Here is a 17,809-nt window from a genome sequence, read left to right as displayed (position 1 = left end):
CTGCTAATCTTAGCCAGGAAGACTTGTCATGAGCCATTAGATTGCAGGGATACATTTTCCAAGTGCGCCATGTTTCTCATCCTTTGATGTAAAGCGTGGTAGATTTCCAGAACATGAAGCATTCTTGAGATGTGTTTCTGCAATGTGTCATTACAATACTGCCAAGAGTAAAATCCAATATTTTCTGCTTCAGAAGCAATTTATGTGCCGTACTCATTTTTAGAGTGCTTCTTTCTTTCTTTGATTCATTTTAAAGCTGTTATAATACAACTCTCCTCGTAGCAGTGTTTTCCTACAATGATGGTAGAATTGGTAAAGAATCTATGTGACTGTCCATTAGCGCACAGAAAACAGATTAGCACGCATGCAATTGAAAAAACAATCTTTCCTGTTTATTCTTGGTGTCATCCTTAGTTTTGATATCTAGTTGTACATTAACTTTTCGCGTTCACAGTGGACAAGCTCAAACCTTGTTACTTTGCTTTCATACTGGAGCCAACAAGAATGAATCCTAATAAAAACTAACATATCTTTATACAGCTCAACTCCGTTATAACGCGAATCCGCTTATAACGCGGTGCAAGCGTGGCTCCCACTTTTGGTATTTATGAATACTTTACAACACGATTATTGGTGTCTTAAACACTTTATTGTACAATGCATACAATTGTACATTATTTTTAACGCGATCCGCTTATAGCGCGATGTGATTCTTTGGACCCCAAGCACAGCGTTATAACGGGGTTGAGCTTTATATTTCTTTTTAGATTTTCTTTATATTTGGCCTTTTTCTTAACAAACATACAAATTAAGCATCTTTTAAATAGGCAGGCCCTCAAGGCTGGTAAAAATTAAATAAAAATGGAAACAAAATGATCAATGTATTTGACTTTCTTAGAAATATTAACACCCCCTTTAGCATGAAAGATTTTACGTAGAAAGTTAAAAAACCTCTGCTTAGCATGAAAACAATAAAAGTATACAAGAACAAAATAGAGGAATTATAAAACGTCCGATTCCTTTATAATTTCTCACGTGTTCTGTGTGTGTTTTAGATGCAGCAAGACCTGAGAAGCGAGAGATTAAATGTCCCACACCTGGCTGTGATGGCACCGGACACGTTACAGGGCTGTACCCCCATCACCGGAGCCTCTCAGGATGCCCTCATAAGGACAGGATCCCTCCAGAGAGTGAGTATATGTTGTATAATCTACTGCAACTAACATGGGCATCCAAGTTTTATATATAATGGGACAAATGCCTTGCAGGCGCACGTGCAGCGCAGATAGCGGGGCCGTAGCCTTATAAGCTTATGCTCGCTGCATTACACAGCTTTCAGCACTGGCTGAGTTTTGATACATAGCCAGTAAATATATATATATATATATATACACACACACACACACACACACACACACACACACACACACACACACACACACACACACACACACACACACAAAATTTATTAAATGGTACTCAATGGGTGGGAAACATTAGATTCCCAGATGTGACATGAGACCTGTATCATAGATTCTTATGCGATGTGTGCTGTATACAGAACACTTAATTGCAGGGTCTCTGCAGTTGCAAAGAGACTTATCTACAGACACACGCACACAGTATAGCACAAAGCAAGCCAGACACACACATGCATTTTTTTGTTAAGTTTTAAGGCCAGCATTGCACAAAACATCTAGAAGATTAACGTCTACAGAAAGAAATGATATTCAAAAAGGATAAATCGAAATAAATCCCGAGATAAATGGCCCGTCTTAATATCGGCTTCGAGACACCGGCGCAGCCGCCTCACACTGGCGCCCGCCTGCGCTGTCCAGCGATTCCGTGATGGTAAATCTTCTCCCTTTTTTATTTCCTATGCAAAGTCCTGGCCATGCATGAAAATGTCCTGAAGTGTCCGACCCCAGGCTGCACCGGACAGGGCCATGTCAACAGCAACAGAAACACACACCGAAGGTACAGTATAGTGATCGTTCATGGGAAGTAGCCGACGGCCCACCAGTCACATTTGGGATGATGCCACAATTTGAACCATGTGAAATGTGGAAGTCTTTGTAGCCTATAATCTTTGGGTCTGGGACAGGTCGCCACCGCAGATGACCCAGGGAGTCTGGGGGGATTCCGGGCCATTTTGGGTAATGCCAATAACCTAGACAACCTAGTACCTTAACCCCGAATCCTAACTTTAACCCCTAACCCTAAAATTTCTAACCTTGACCCCAATCCTAATATGTCTAACCTTCACCACAACACTAATCCTAGCCCTAATATTCATAAACCTAATCCTAACCTTAACCCTTTACTTTAACTTTAATCCCTAATCCTATTTTTTCTAATCTTAACCCTTAACCCTAACCATAATAATTCTAAATGTAACACCTAATCTTAACTTTAACCCCTAGCTTTAATATTTCTAAATGTAACCCCTAATCCTAATATTGCTAATTTTCACCCCAACACTAATCCTAACCCTAATATTCCCAACTCTAACCTTAACCCCTACCACTAATCCTAACGTTAACCCCTAATCCTAACCTTAACCCCTAATCCTAACCTTAACCCCTTACACTAATCCTAACCAGAACCCCTAACCTGAATCCCTAATCCTAACTTAACCCCTAACACTAATCCTAACCCCTAATCCAAACCTTAACCCCTAACACTAATCCTAACCCCTAATCCTAACCTTAACCCCTTACACTAATCCTATCCAGAACCCCTAACCTGAATTCCTAATCCTAACCTTAATCCCTAACACTAATCCTAACCCCTAATCCTAACCTTAACCCCTAACACTAATCCTAACCTTAACCCATAGTCCTAACCACCTAACCCTAGTCCTAACCTTATCACTAATTCTTACCCGAATCCCTAATCCTAACCATAACCCCTAATCCTAACCTTAACCCCTAAAAAAACTAAACTGTAAGAAGCCTAAACCCTGCAGCGAAATGGGTGTGGTGAGTTGTCCCGCAGTGGCAAAATGTCCAACATCTATGTTCTTTATAGTGGCTTTTTACTCGAAATAAGATAAATGTACTTTGTAAACGCCAGTTAAATAAATGATTAATTAAAATAAGAAAAGAAAAAAAAACGTTAATTCTGCAGTTTTTCCACTAAATCCTGCAGTAAATAGGAAATTTACTATATATACACACACAAGACTTCTTCAAAAAGTTCCATCTAACAATTCTTTAGCCGGTCAACAGAAAGTAAAAACGATGTGTGGTCCCCATGACTCAACACGGCCCTTATTTACTAAATAGTGTTACTCGTTAAGACACTATCTGAAACAGCTGTTTTATGGAATAGCACTATTTAATAATAATGGGCCCTAAGAGGCATAACATTACAGTGACTGGGAGTGTTGGGTTCATTTGCTGCCGACAGCTTTCATATGTGACTTCTTGTCCGCAGCTTATCTGGATGTCCCATTGCTGCAGCTGAAAAGTTGGCCAGGTCGCATGACAAACAGCAACAACCTGGAGAGCTCTCCAAAAACAACTCAAACTCAGACAGAATACTCAGGTGAGTGAAAAAGAAGACATACGGGGATATATGCATCATTTCCACAATATTTCATGTGAGGAGGATGTTATATCATAAGCTCCCTCTAGTATCACACAGTTGGGTTGAGTCCATATTTACGAAGTGCTGCTAGTCCATAAAATCCTCCAGCCCACTCATCTCAACTGGTCATAAAGTGTCTTCTGGTGCCGGATGGTGTGTTATGGAACAGCATAGTTTAGCAAGCATGGCCTAAGTGCGTAGACATCTTTAAATCACTCACTATGTCTCTTGTTGCACTTTCTATCCGACAGGCCCATGTGCTTTGTAAAGCAACTGGAGATTCCACAGTATGGCAGCTACAGGCCCAACATGGTTCCTGCAACCCCCAGGGCAAATCTGGCCAAGGAGCTGGAGAAGTACTCCAAGGTCACCTTCGATTATGCAAGTTTTGATGCTCAGGTTTTCGGCAAACGCTTGCTTGCCCCAAAGATTCAGACAAGCGAAACCTCACCCAAAGCCTTTAAATGTAAGTAGAAGGGTCAACATTTTTTTTGTGGGGTATTTTGAATGACAGATTCCTCTTTAACTACCCTAGCGGCTACGCATCAAGCTCTGGATCTGGGAGGTTGGAAAGAATATGCAGCAGATGAAGATTGGAATGTGTCCAGGCGAAACCAGGGACAATTATAATGATACTGATTCCAGCCACATATACTTTTATAGAATTAGCATACATATTAAACTACTGAGCAATACGTTTAAAAGATAGTGATGGAGTCATTATATTTAAACAGGTAAACATAGAGATACATTAATCCTTACCCAACAGTGGACCTTATTCCATATGCTGTGACCCATGGTGAAGATTTTAGTTTAATTTATTTAAAAGGGAGACAATATCTTCTCCAGCATTGGGAATAGGATTTAGATGGAAAAGAGCTAGTGTGGCTCTATTCAACATGCATTCAAATAAATGGAACGGAAACCAAATTCAGCCCAGCAAAGAGGCTGCATACGTCTTTTTTTTTTATTAATATAGAGGGCTTCCTTATAAATCAACATTGACCTTGGATAGGAGTTGGGGACATCTTCTTTTAGACAACCATGAGAATTATTAGTTAAACTGTGCAAATGATTTAGTCATTTTTATGACGTTCAGACAAAATTTCCTCCGATTGGGAAATCCTGGCTCTTCCGAGAAAAATGGTGGTCCCTGCCAGTATAATGCATATTCCTCTCTTTATGGGTAAAAAGGAGTCGATTGATACACCTGGCTGGTAAGACAGAGTTCAGCTAGAGATGGTTTCAACATCTGCTTTTCCCTAATGCATATTGAATCCTTCTTTCAAACGCCGGAAAGAAAATATGGGTTTTAGGAAAACTGTTTGCAGATCTCAGCGGCCTCAAGAGGGCTTTTCTCCTCATAACTAATCCTACTTCCCAAGATCCCTGTGTAATCCTGACACAGATGCTCAGTGAGAAGCACTCATGCTTCAGAGAACCCTGGTTATTGCAGCACAATGGAATGGCTTCTTTATTACACAGCTAAAACCTGCACAGATAAAATGATGATGTTGGCAGGAGGCCAGATGTGAAAATGCCGCTGCCAGCCTGGGTTAGGGCTGATGGAAAAGTCATTTGTTTCTCTGCAAAAAAAATAAATATATATAATTCTCTTGCTGAATAGGATTGCCTAGTTTGCAATATTAGGAAAGAATTTCTCAGGGTAATTGTACTGACAAAATGAATTCCAGAAAACCAACTAGGATAAACCTTTCCATCATTTCTCTCCTCTTCTCTTATTAATTTGCTGATTGAAAATCCGTCCGAGCTGGAAATATTTATTAAATGCAAAACGTCATTGAAAAGCCAGTGACAAATTGAAGATGATGTCTCCTACTGTTCATATTTCCCCAAAGGGTTGCTTTTAAACTATTCATTTGTGAAGGAGCTTGCAATGCAAAGTATTATGCGTTGGTGGAAATACAGTCTTGGCCATCGCGTCTCTGTAACGGTGGAACATCCTGGATTGCACAACACAATTTGCTTTCGCACAGAGCGTTTCATGTATTTATTGCTTTTCTCTTTGCACCCTCCGCAGCCAAACCATTTCCAAAGGCCTCTTCCCCCAGCCACAGCCCCTCCAGCAGCTATGTAAAAAGCACTTCCTCCTCCTCCTCCGGCTTCGACTATACCCACGACGCGGAAGCTGCTCATATGGCCGCCACCGCCATTTTGAATCTTTCGACGCGATGCTGGGAAATGCCAGAGAATCTTAGCACTAAGCAGCAGGATCTCCCCAGCAAAGTGAGTGCAGATTTATAGAAGGAAGGTAGAGTTACAGGCCCGGTGTGATGTGATCAATGTGTTTAATTAGTCGAGGAAGAGTACCAAATGTATTGTTTGACTCTCCAGCAGCGAAGGGTTCCAGAATGATTATGTTGATTAACTCTCACTAAGGGACAGATTCATCGAGTTCCGATGCAGGGTTTCACACACTGCCCAGTGTTAACTGCCATTTAAGTCAATGGCAGTTAACACTGCTTTAGGTACGATACCCTGCACTGGAGCTGATGAATGAACTTGCGTGGATAACATTGACACCCACCATTTCCCATTTAACTGAAAAGTGGTTCATGATCCCACACATTGGTGAATATATGAGTATATTATTAGCAAATGGAGCAACGGCCATGAGGTCTGGTTTTTATCGTGCAAGTGGTCAAAAGATTTGCTTATCTCTGGCAGCAGTCCATGGACATTGAAGTCGATGAAAATGGCACTCTAGACTTGAGCATGAACAAGCATCGGAAACGAGAGAACCCATTCCCCAGCAGCAGCAGCTGCAGTAGCAGCCCAAGCATGAAATCCCCCGACCAGTCTCAGCGCCAAAACTGCACCAGTGCCACCAGCAGCACCATGACGTCCCCCCAGTCTAGCCAGACCTCCCGGCAAGATGATTGGGATGGGCCTATTGACTACACAAAGCCGAATCGCCAACGTGAAGAGGAGCCGGAAGAAGTAGGTGGTAGAGGAAATCCTTCTATTAGGAATTATTGAAAGATGAGTGTGTGTGACATACTAATCTGGTGACATTTAGATATGACCCGTGACATGGCGCACAATGCTATCGCAACATATCACAATATTTTATAACCTATACTTTTCAAAATGACCAACTCATAGGTCATGTTTGCAGAGTTTATTAAAACACAACTACTGAACTACTTATTACATTTGAAGAGATAACCGACTGCAGGAAGCTCCCCCATCATCTCCCTATAGGATCTTTTTAGCTCTGGTGGTCAGCCTTGCACACACATCTCACACTGAGCATGCGAAACTAAGAAAGAAACCTCTCTGTCTTCTATTGCAGTCGGAACCTGCGGCTGCCTCTTTTGCCTCCTCGGAAGCCGATGACCAGGAGATGCAGGAGGAAAGCTTTGAGGAACGGAAATACCCGGGAGATGTTACGCTAACCAATTTCAAACTGAAATTTCTCTCCAAGGACAGCAAGAAGGAACTTCTGACGTAAGTACAATGCAATGTTGCCATGGATACGTTTGATAAAGAAATAGCATTAAAGCTCCTTCCAAAAGAATAAGGACATAATGCAAGTATTAGACACATTAGTACTGTTCTTAGAAAACCTAAAGGTTACAGTTTGTAAGCTATCATGTAGTGTGAGGCCTATGTGAGCACAGCCTCTTTGCTCTAAACCCAAAAAGGTTCTTTTCTTCACATACTCTTGTTGGGAGAGCAGGTACGTGGGTACTTTGGCAACATATAAACATTGCCGTTCATTTGACTTTCTACGGTTCTCTTGCATGAGACACTTTTCCACCCCTAATAGCAGAGGCATTTAGGAAACACATATTGCAGGTGCCCATAAGACATGTTTAAAGTGATTATCAATAGTAACAGCGGGTGCTGGATAACAAACACATACAACAAATATGGAACTTGAAAGGAACATGTAGCTTCACATCATGAACATTGGAGCGCACTTAAAGTTGCAGATCTAATCGGCTCTCGTCTGGAAAGTTGGGCGAAAGAGATGCTCTGTCCCCCCCCCCCCCCCAACTTCCCCTTCCCCCCCACTTTGCAGCCATGGATTGTTTCGCTTTCCAACTGCACAGTGATCGATGAGTACTACAAGTACTTCTGAACGGTCCTCATTTTGCCCAGACGTACCTCGGAATAACTTACCCATGCCTCAAATTACCCATGCCTCATGTCCCCGGCTTGTTGGTCTATATGCCAACAGCCGCTAAGGACACTTTGCCCAAAACACACCCCGCCACTGGAATGTCACCACCATACTGGCTGTCCAAGCTGGGCATGACACCGCCTTCCCCATAACCAACAATTCAGATGTACTGTATGTAACTTCAACCTCCACATAAGGAGCTAACTTGTACTTGGTCCCCAACCTAACACTTTACCGCCACGCTGAAACCAGAAACATTTCAAACCATCACACACCACAACACCACCAACCACTTCTAAAAACAGGGAGTGAGGGAGGGTGGGGCTTCTTACTGGTCCAGGTGAAGAAGAGGTAGGAGTCCCCTTGGGCCCCCTCCTAAAGTATATACCCTCTACTTATAACTCCTCCCACTTTCACCGATCATACACAACCTATCCCTCCCCCCTCCTCCTCGATAGCAGTTATGTTGCCCCTTCAGGAAAAGGCCTCAGGGGAACTCTCTTTCAGTCTGACACAGAATGCCTCTGCCATTGGACTTACATGAAACCAATATTCTCCTAGATACTTTGCTTCACAACGAGATATTCGGCCGGTACGCGATGGGGGGTGTGCAAGTCCAAAAGCGGGCGATGGAGGAAAAAAAGGAGGAACCCTTCTGAATGAGTAAGTTCTGCAAATTCACAAACATGAATATAGAAACATAATGGAAATACATGCTTGGGGTTATATATCCCATCCTAAAGGAGAGCCACTGATGCTCAAATTGTGTGATTTGCCCCACTGCTTTGTTAATGATGTAACCTACGGCGTCATTTATAGAGGATTTGCATTGATGACAATGCAGTTAAAAAAAAAGGGGGGGGGGAGAGGGGTAATTAAGGATCAACTAATTAAGCACCTAATTGACCAGAGTGTAAAATATATATGAAAGTGATCAAAGTGGGTGCGAAACCAGTGAATTAGGGAATAACTAAATAACAAGATGAAGGGCATATGAGCTATGCTATTACAGAAAATTCACTTGTCACACACCACTGTGTTGTAATGCAGTTGTTGTAAAATCGTCTGGTGCAAATGACGTACATCAATTGACACAAAGCAGAAAGAACATTAGTGGTACTTCTGTAGTGGTGATAAATACCCCACAAAACGCCGGGCCACTAAAGCTCCGGCCACAGCAACATTTCCCGGAAAGTGGCAGTACTGCAGTAATAGTAGATCCCAAAAAACGAAAGTAGTTTGCAGTAAGTGCTGGCTAACCTAAAGAATAGAAAAAGGACCATGGACAGCCCCCAAAGCAGAGAGAAAGAAAATCCGGAGGTCAAACACTCATACCTAATACCCCCTTTTCATTCTGTATTACTACATGGTACAAATGTCCCAAAAGGTTGAGAATTCCTCCTGCAGTTCCCTGTGCACCTATGAGTCAAAGTTTCATGCTGCACTTATTTCAAGCATTGCCTGTAACGGGAAGGAATAATACCCCGCATTGGTATTTCACAGCTTTAAACAGTTAGGCAGTACTGGATTTGACATGTAGCTGTGGACTGTTAACAGTAAAAGTTGTAGATAGTGAAGAGAAAGGCGCACGCACCAGAATGTTCATATAGCTGCCCCGGGTGCTTTAGAAACCACAATCAATGGATACATCAGAACTAACAGGAATTAAACAGGCACTCCAGGGGGCTTGTGAAAAAACCTCAGGGAGGGTTTATTAAGAGGATCGACATTTTGGTTCTACCATGAACCTTTTCTCAAGATACAAGATATCTTCTTGACAAATGTCCATGGTAGGACCGAAGCATCGATCTCCTTAATAAACCCTCACAGAGATTTGCCTGTTTCATTGCAGTTAGTTTGAACAGTGGAAGTTGGCCATATGTTACAACGACCTTGTCATCCCACCGAAAGAGATCTTTGTGTTTAGAACAGGAAGCTAGGAGACCTTTATTTGACGAATTCAAGAAACCTTAGCATGGATATAATATGGTAATTTGAGGGTTTTTCCCCCTCCAACGCCACCTGCCTAGCCCTCCTTTCACGAGTAGCCAGTTATTTTGTCCCTTTAACCCGTTCAGTGCACAAGAGACCAGATTCTCCGTGCGATGTGACCTCCCTCCAGCAGTAAAAAAGGTTGATAACCCACAAGAGTGTTCACTGTGGTTATCTGCATTCTGTTTGCCAGTGCTACAAAGTAACTGGGTTGTGTATTGGGTTCCCTTGTTATAATTAAATTCGTGCTTTGGTAAATGTGTGGAGAATGGGGCGAGTGTGTCCTTCTCACACAAAGGAAAATGTATGTCAATGGCGCTAGACAATTGTGGGCTCTAAGCAGAAGTATGAGTGAGCCACTAAACCACATATATGCCCATCATTGATGCAATGCCATGTCCAATGTATATATTTGTGTGTTGCCGGATACAGACTGGTTTAAACCCCTAAAGTGTTTTTTAATTAATCAGTTGTGTAGTATTTGATAATACAGCATTTTTATATCTTTATGCCCTTTTTAATGACTTTTTATGTATTACGTATCCTTGGGTTCTATAGCAACCATTTATGAGAGCACAGCACTTCCTCTTTTGAAACAGGCGGCCATATTGTGAACCCTGGAAAACAGGATCTTCGCCGATCAATCACGGGAGAACGGGTTGATCAGCAGCTTAAGATAATTGCATTGCCGTAAACATACGGAACTGCTACATTTATTAGAATAAATAAAATTAAAGAGAATTATAATTAAAACAAAGAAACAGCAAGAAACATTGCCCCAAAACATAATATAAGGACAGTCCCTGTTTATTGGGGGTCATGTACTTTACCAGCCTCACCATGTTCAAGGTTGCGTGGACCAACCGGAACGTGGAATTGTGGCAATTAAAGTGGTCTGCATAAGTACGATTGTGCTCTCCTCTTATGTCCTTATCCATGTACCGACCCCTCAAAGATATCAATAAAAAAAACAGGCTCGTCCCTTTGTTTCTGAGCAAAAATCTAACCTTAGCGTGATCTGCAACTCCAATTCTATATCATATTTAATGTATGTTGCCACAGACAGATCGTCAGATTGTTTCCCCTAGAGCAATGTATTTTGATATTGCATCTAACTCCATGAAACTAATCCAAACAAAACTCCGGGAGACCGGCACATAACTCTGGCAGTCCCTGAGCGGTGGAAGAGGACACAGTAGAACAAGGGTCCACCTCCCAGCAGAAAGGGACAGCTGAGCATTGAGCTGCACAGATATTGAGCAGAGCTGCGCCCTTTTCTCGCATAGGGTCGTGAATCAGTCGAAATGTTATGGGGGGTTTTTTCCACTCAAGCATTAGAAGTTAAATCTGCACAGTGATGTGGTCCTTTACATACTGCCATTTTTGCTCAACATCTGGCAAAAATGGCTACGTTTTGGCAATTGAAAGCTGTGAAAACGTTCTCTAATCAATTGTGAAGAAATTCGCAGAAATCTGCCCCCCTTTTGTATCTAAAGCCTTTTCCTGCCTAAAACCTTTCTCACTCACTGCCCCGCGCCTTTGGAATGCCCTTCCCCTTAATATCTGACTGGCACCCTCTCTCTCCAGCTTTAAGACCTATCTAAACACACACCTCTTTAACAAAGCATATAGGTAGCTCTGCTGGCTGATACTGTACATCTCATGCACGGACCTCGGCCCCTTGCAGATGCAAGGGATAAGACCCTGATGAATAACGGACAACCCAGATACGTGTAACTCCCTCCTTAGTGCAATCACTTCTCTAGCCCCCTCCTTTTCAGACTCCAATGAAAGATAGCATCCAAAAGCATATAGATAAGTGAAAGTCATTGATGAATGAAATTAGTACTCACTGCACTAGTATGTGGATGAGCAATCCAGAGTCCATCGGGGCAAGTAGGGAGGGGAAAGTGGAAGGAGTGCGCTAAATAAGACACAGCTATTATAGGTGACTGTATCAATATGTACACCAATGTCTACAGGAACTGTGTGAGTTAACAAAAAAATATTATAGCAATTTCACTGTAACAACCATATATATGGGTCAAATGACATGGACCATAACCTACCCTAGCATATTACAAAGCTACGGTGTATAACAAATGTTATATGTATATATCAACCTCTATTAGGTATATAATTGTCCAGTTCTCTCAAGAACACACCACGCAATCTCTCCTTACATAGCAAGGGAAGTGGTTCTTCATAAAAAAGTTTAGGTATGTGTATGAAAAGTTCAAGTCCAAGTAACTAGCTGATAGCTGCCCCAGAGTCACAGATCACCCATCCTTTCAAAGAGAGGGTTCAGTCAGACCTCTGGTGCTGCACGTGGAAGCTGGACACTTTCATGTCAATTGACGTGCGTGCATCTCCCAGTAAGAGAAGCAGATGAAGAGCCCAGAGGAACAGGCCACGGAGAGCACAGCTCAGAAGCAAAAAACGGGAACCAGATTGAAATGCCAGTTAAAAGGGAGGTTTATTCTTGAACAGGAATCCTCCACAACAAAGGAGTTGTACACGGGCAGTCCTCTTACGCATTTCGTGCTCCAGGCGCTTGGAGCGTGAAACGCGTAAGAGGACTGCCCGTGTGCAACTCCGTTGTTGTGGATGATTCCTGTTCAAGAATAAACCTCCCTTTTTACTGGCATTTCAATCTGGTTCCCGTTTTTTGCTTCTGAGCTGTGCTCTCCGTGGCCTGTTCTTCTGGGCTCTTCAGCGGCTAATTACCACTTAGATTGTAAGCTCTTCGGGGCAGGGACCATCCTTCTTGTCACAGGAGACAGAGGGGGCAGAGAGTCACATGAGACAGAGAGGGGCAGAGAGTCACAGGAGACAGAGGGGGCACAGAGTCACAGGAGACAAGGCGGCACAGAGTCACAGGAGACAGAGGGGGCAGAGAGTCACAGGAGACAAGGCGGCACAGAGTCACAGGAGACAGAGGGGGCAGAGAGTCACAGGAGACAGAGGGGGCAGAGAGTCACAGGAGACAGAGGGGGGCACAGAGTCACAGGAGACAGAGGGGCACAGAGTCACAGGAGACAGAGGGGGCAGAGAGTCACAGGAGACAGAGGGGGCACAGAGTCACAGGAGACAAGGCGGCACAGAGTCACAGGAGACAGAGGGGGCACAGAGTCACAGGAGACAAGGCGGCACAGAGTCACAGGAGACAGAGGGGGCACAGAGTCACAGGAGACAAGGCGGCACAGAGTCACAGGAGACAGAGGGGGCAGAGAGTCACAGGAGACAGAGAGGGGCAGAGAGTCACAGGAGACAGAGGGGGGGGGAGAAAAACAAAACAGGACAGAGACACAGAGACACACGCTCACAGGAGAGAGACACACAGGACAGAGACACAGAGACACACGCACACAGGAGAGACACACAGGACACAGCCTCACCACTCTGACCCATGCTGCTTCCTGCTCTGCTTGGCCACACACCCCAGGCTCTTGACACCTCCTCCTGATTGGCTGCATTAGGCTGCGCTTATAGTGCCAGCGACGACGACGGTGACGTCACGCTGCGGTCGCTGGAAAAATCAAATTGACTTGACATCCAGCGATCGCGATCAAGCCTTCACTCTGTTGCGCCGTCGTGTCGCTTCTACTGTAAGCGCACGTGATGGCAATACATTTGTTTTGGCGCAATGTCGCGTCGCCATCACTGGCACTATAAGCGCTGCCTTACCCAGCCTTAGGCTAAAGCCCTGCTGCCTCAGACCACACGCCCGCACTGCAGACAGGCGGCGCGTGGAGAGGCAATTGACCGGTCTGTAGGGAGCGGCGGCCGGGGGGGCGTGGTTTCAGCGGAGGGCTGCAGCGGGGGTCTTCCGGGCTGCAGGAGGGCCCCCCCCACATGCCCTCTGCTGCTCTCCGTGCTACTCCTCCCCTCCACATGCCCTCTGCTGCTCTCCGTGCTACTCCCCCCCTCCACATGCCCTCTGCTGCTCCCGTCCGATGGCACCCCCCCCCCCTCCCCTCCAGCGGATGGCTGCAGCGGGGGTCGGTCCCCCGGGCTGCAGGAGGGAGCTACTGCTCGCTGTATGCTGGAAGGTAAAAAGCTCCCCCCCCCCCCACAAATGCCCTCCTCTCCGTGCTGATCCCGGTCCACACGTACACACACACCACCCCCTAACTTGTGGAGGAAGCTCTCTGACAGCTCCCGCTCCTGCCCCTGATAGGCTCATCAGCGCACCACGTGACGCGTCACCGCTCGGGATCGCAATTTTCCTGCATCCCCTGGCGGCTGACGCGTCACAGCGCGTTGTGAGCCGTGCAGCGAGGGAGGACCAGGACCGGCTAGGAAAGGATACCCCTGCTGGTGAAGAACGCGAATGCGGCCACGCGCGCTGCCGGACGCAGCGGTACCAAAGCCTAACCCAGCAGAAGTTAATCAGGATTGAGGAAACTGACCAGCCCCCTTGCAACAGCCCTGCTCACTCCCTGCTCCGGCAGATGGGGAAATCCCGCGGCACCCTTTTCATGCTCTCAGGGAACCCCAGGGTGCCCCAACCCCGGTTGGGAAACACTGCTTTATACAGTCTTTCATTAAAGTGCAATAGTGCCACTCGGGGCACTGTTGCACAAACAAATCTCAATGTAATGAACAACCTCCTCCGGCCCAGATCCACAAAAGGAAGCCCATTAATGTGAATGGGAGTCTGTGCAAACGATTAGCGCTCTCTTGTGGATCGTAGACCTCTAACTCCCATTTCATAGTTCTAGGTGTGCTTATCCCAAGTATAACCAGGCGGCTTCTCCAAAAATACTGGAACACAATGGTGAAAGGCGTGACATGCTCGAGAGAGAGACACACACGCACACCTCTCACCACTCCATGCTGTTTCCTCCTCCTGTGTCCTGACATTACCTAGCAGCAGCCAATGAGGATGAAGGAAGCTGCCCAGCCCCCTAGCAGCAGCCCTGCTCTCTCCCTGCTCGGGGAAATCCTGCGTAACCTTCCCCCATCCCGGCCATGTCATTATGTCCAGAGAAGTAATACCGGACACATGCAGTATTACCTCTCATTTTTTACTGGACAGAGAATCCAAATATAGGACAGTCCAGTTCAATACTGGACACCTGGCAACCCTAAATGATCTGAAAACAACCTGGGACTTGGAGGTGGACTGAATTCATTCTGCTCCGATTATAATGCGAAGTCTTCTCTTCCTACAGCTGCCCCACCCCCGGATGTGATGGAAGTGGACACATCACTGGAAACTACGCCTCCCACCGCAGGTTAGACTCCCGGTGATGGCTTCTTCCCGCTCCAGCTTGCAAGCTTTTATTTTTATGGTTTGATACTATCCCGCATCCCCTTTTCTTTTTGGCTTATCCAAATCTCTATCTGTTCTCTTTCAGCCTTTCTGGTTGCCCTCTTGCAGACAAGAGTCTCAGAAACCTCATGGCTGCCCACTCTGCTGATCTCAAGTATGTTTGCACTGAACTTCAATTCCTCTTTCTCCTCCTGCCGCCCTCCTGCTTTCACCTTCTCCCCCTCTTCCCCGTCTGGCAAAAATCTGCTCAGGCAACCAAGACCAAATTCATGATTACATTTGACCAAAAGATCACAGAGGATGCAAATTATATTCCAATTGGCTCCAAATTTTAACTGGCCCTATTTTTTTTTTTTTTTTTTTTTAGCTCTGAGCAGATTGGGGCTGAACTCTTCAGGGCTAAACTCTCAGTTCTTTGCATGTTTTTGCTTTTTATGCTTTGCCATATGACAAATGCTTATTGAACAAAATCAAACTGCCTTTTTAGTGCAAACATAGATGTTAAAGCAGCAGTCTGCGCTGATCGCCATTTTGACTTTTAAGCGATTCCACCATTGACCCGGAATTCCCCTCCAGAAGAATCTAATGTCCTTTTCTTTGTTTTTTTCTTTCTTTCCCAGGTGCCCAACTCCAGGCTGTGATGGCTCAGGACACATAACAGGGAATTATGCCTCTCACCGGAGGTGAGATCCCCTAGGGTGGGGGTGTGCAAACTGGGGGGAGTGCGAGATATTTTTTTGGGGGGTGGGGGGGCGACGGTTACAGAGGCCCCGTGCTCTTCCCCAAGGCATTTAAATTAAATTACAGGCCTCTGTAACTCACTTACTTTGATTCAGATGTCTTTGTGTGACGTGTCGCCATGAAAACGCGGCGTTAAATGCCGCCACGGGGTCACGTGATGTGACATCGCATGACCCGCGGCACAATTTGACGCTTGATACAAGGTGAAGGGGGCTCGAGCAGTGGGGGAGAGCAGGCAGGGGGGCACAGCACAAACCATTTGGGCACCCCTGAAATGCCTTGGTTCTAGAATCTGACGTTGGTTATTGTACTGGGCAGAGGTTCTGCATGATCCCCTTCAGTGCCCTAATGGCGTACAGCGTGCATCGTGATGAAAAGTGCCACTCCAGAGGCCCCTATGATGTACGCCGTGTGTCATGGCCATTTGCTCATCTTCTAGGGACTATCCGCCCTCATCGCGGGCAACGCGTCAAAACAAGTTTTCCGGAGACTGTACAATTTTGATTCTAAGGCCATGGCCATGGCCACGGTGCGAGCGATGGCGCGCGCGGCTCTAACAAAATGCAGGGGATCTATGGGGCCGGCCATAGTGCGCTGGAGCGCACACGCGACGAAGCGCGTGGAAGCGGCAGATTTTCCAGCAGACGATTTTGTTTGTGTCGCGTGACCACCGGGTCACGTGAGCGCTTCAGCCAATGAGGGCGAACCAGCCTCTGGACGTCACAGCCACACCTCCGCCAAGCGTCCCCATCTATGTGGATATCAGGCCACAGATTGTTTGGCCGACGTTGCGCGCGCGCCTACTATATCCACGGCCCTATAGTTAACTAAAATGTGACTTACTTTTATTCCCTTGTGGGTTCTGCAGTGTGTTGCATTGCCTGGGTCCTGCAGTGTGTTGCATTGCCTGGGTCCTGCAGTGTGTTGCATTGATGGGTCCTGCAGTGTGTTGCATTGCCTGGGTCCTGCAGTGTGTTGCATTGCCTGGGTCCTGCAGTGTGTTGTATTGTCTGGGTCCTGCAGTGTGTTGCATTGATGGGTTCTGCAGTGTGTTGCATTGCCTGGGTCCTGCAGTGTGTTGCATTGATGGGTCCTGCAGTGTGTTGCATTGATGGGTCCTGCAGTGTGTTGCATTGATGGGTTCTGCAGTGTTGCATTGCCTGGGTTCTGCAGTGTGTTGCATTGCCTGGGTCCTGCAGTGTGTTGCATTGCCTGGGTCCTGCAGTGTGTTGCATTGATGGGTTCTGCAGTGTGTTGCTTTGATGGGTTCTGCAGTGTGTTGCATTGATGGGTTCTGCAGTGTGTTGCTTTGATGGGTTCTGCAGTGTGTTGCATTGCCTGGGTCCTGCAGTGTGTTGTATTGTCTGGGTCCTGCAGTGTGTTGCATTGATGGGTTCTGCAGTGTGTTGCATTGCCTGGGTTCTGCAGTGTGTTGCATTGATGGGTTCTGCAGTGTGTTGCATTGCCTGGGTTCTGCAATGTGTTGCATTGCCTGGGTTCTGCAGTGTGTTGCATTGCCTGGGTTCTGCAATGTGTTGCATTGCCTGGGTTCTGCAATGTGTTGCTTTGATGGGTTCTGCAGTGTTGCATTGCCTGGGTTCTGCAGTGTGTTGCATTGCCTGGGTCCTGCAGTGTGTTGCATTGCCTGGGTCCTGCAGTGTGTTGCGTTGCCTGGTTCCTGCAGTGTGTTGCATTGCCTGGGTCCTGCAGTGTGTTGCATTGCCTGGGTCCTGCAGTGTGTTGTATTGTCTGGGTCCTGCAGTGTGTTGCATTGCCTGGGTTCTGCAGTGTGTTGCATTGCCTGGGTCCTGCAGTGTGTTGCATTGATGGGTTCTGCAGTGTGTTGCATTGATGGGTCCTGCAGTGTGTTGCATTGCCTGGGTTCTGCAGTGTGTTGCATTGCCTGGGTTCTGCAATGTGTTGCTTTGATGGGTTCTGCAGTGTTGCATTGCCTGGGTTCTGCAGTGTGTTGCATTGATGGGTTCTGCAGTGTGTTGCATTGATGGGTCATGCAGTGTGTTGCATTGCCTGTGTTCTGCAGTGTGTTGCATTGCCTG

At 46.0% G+C, this 17,809-nt stretch overlaps 1 protein-coding gene across 7 annotated transcripts in view; it reads left to right on the top strand.

Moving 5' to 3' along the window:
- MYT1 (myelin transcription factor 1) overlaps positions 1–17,809 on the top strand; it is an 87,946-nt gene that overhangs the window by 52,349 nt on the left and 17,788 nt on the right. For 4 of the 7 annotated variants that reach the window (XM_075571521.1, XM_075571518.1, XM_075571524.1 and 1 more), the window contains 11 exons: positions 1,056–1,190; positions 1,887–1,977; positions 3,439–3,549; positions 3,843–4,057; positions 5,633–5,838; positions 6,280–6,552; positions 6,908–7,062; positions 8,303–8,404; positions 14,911–14,973; positions 15,097–15,165; positions 15,632–15,694. In XM_075571521.1, coding sequence (XP_075427636.1) covers positions 1,056–1,190; positions 1,887–1,977; positions 3,439–3,549; positions 3,843–4,057; positions 5,633–5,838; positions 6,280–6,552; positions 6,908–7,062; positions 8,303–8,404; positions 14,911–14,973; positions 15,097–15,165; positions 15,632–15,694 — 1,483 coding nt within the window. The remainder of the gene's footprint in view (positions 1–1,055; positions 1,191–1,886; positions 1,978–3,438; positions 3,550–3,842; positions 4,058–5,632; positions 5,839–6,279; positions 6,553–6,907; positions 7,063–8,302; positions 8,405–14,910; positions 14,974–15,096; positions 15,166–15,631; positions 15,695–17,809) is intronic. The other 3 variants (XM_075571522.1, XM_075571520.1, XM_075571523.1) reach the window with 2 other exon arrangements.

This window comes from Ascaphus truei, chromosome 15 (assembly GCF_040206685.1).
Source record: "Ascaphus truei isolate aAscTru1 chromosome 15, aAscTru1.hap1, whole genome shotgun sequence".
Lineage (NCBI taxonomy): Eukaryota > Metazoa > Chordata > Amphibia > Anura > Ascaphidae > Ascaphus > Ascaphus truei.
Note: the sequence above shows the minus strand (reverse complement) of the source record. Positions and strands in the feature narration are given on the sequence as shown.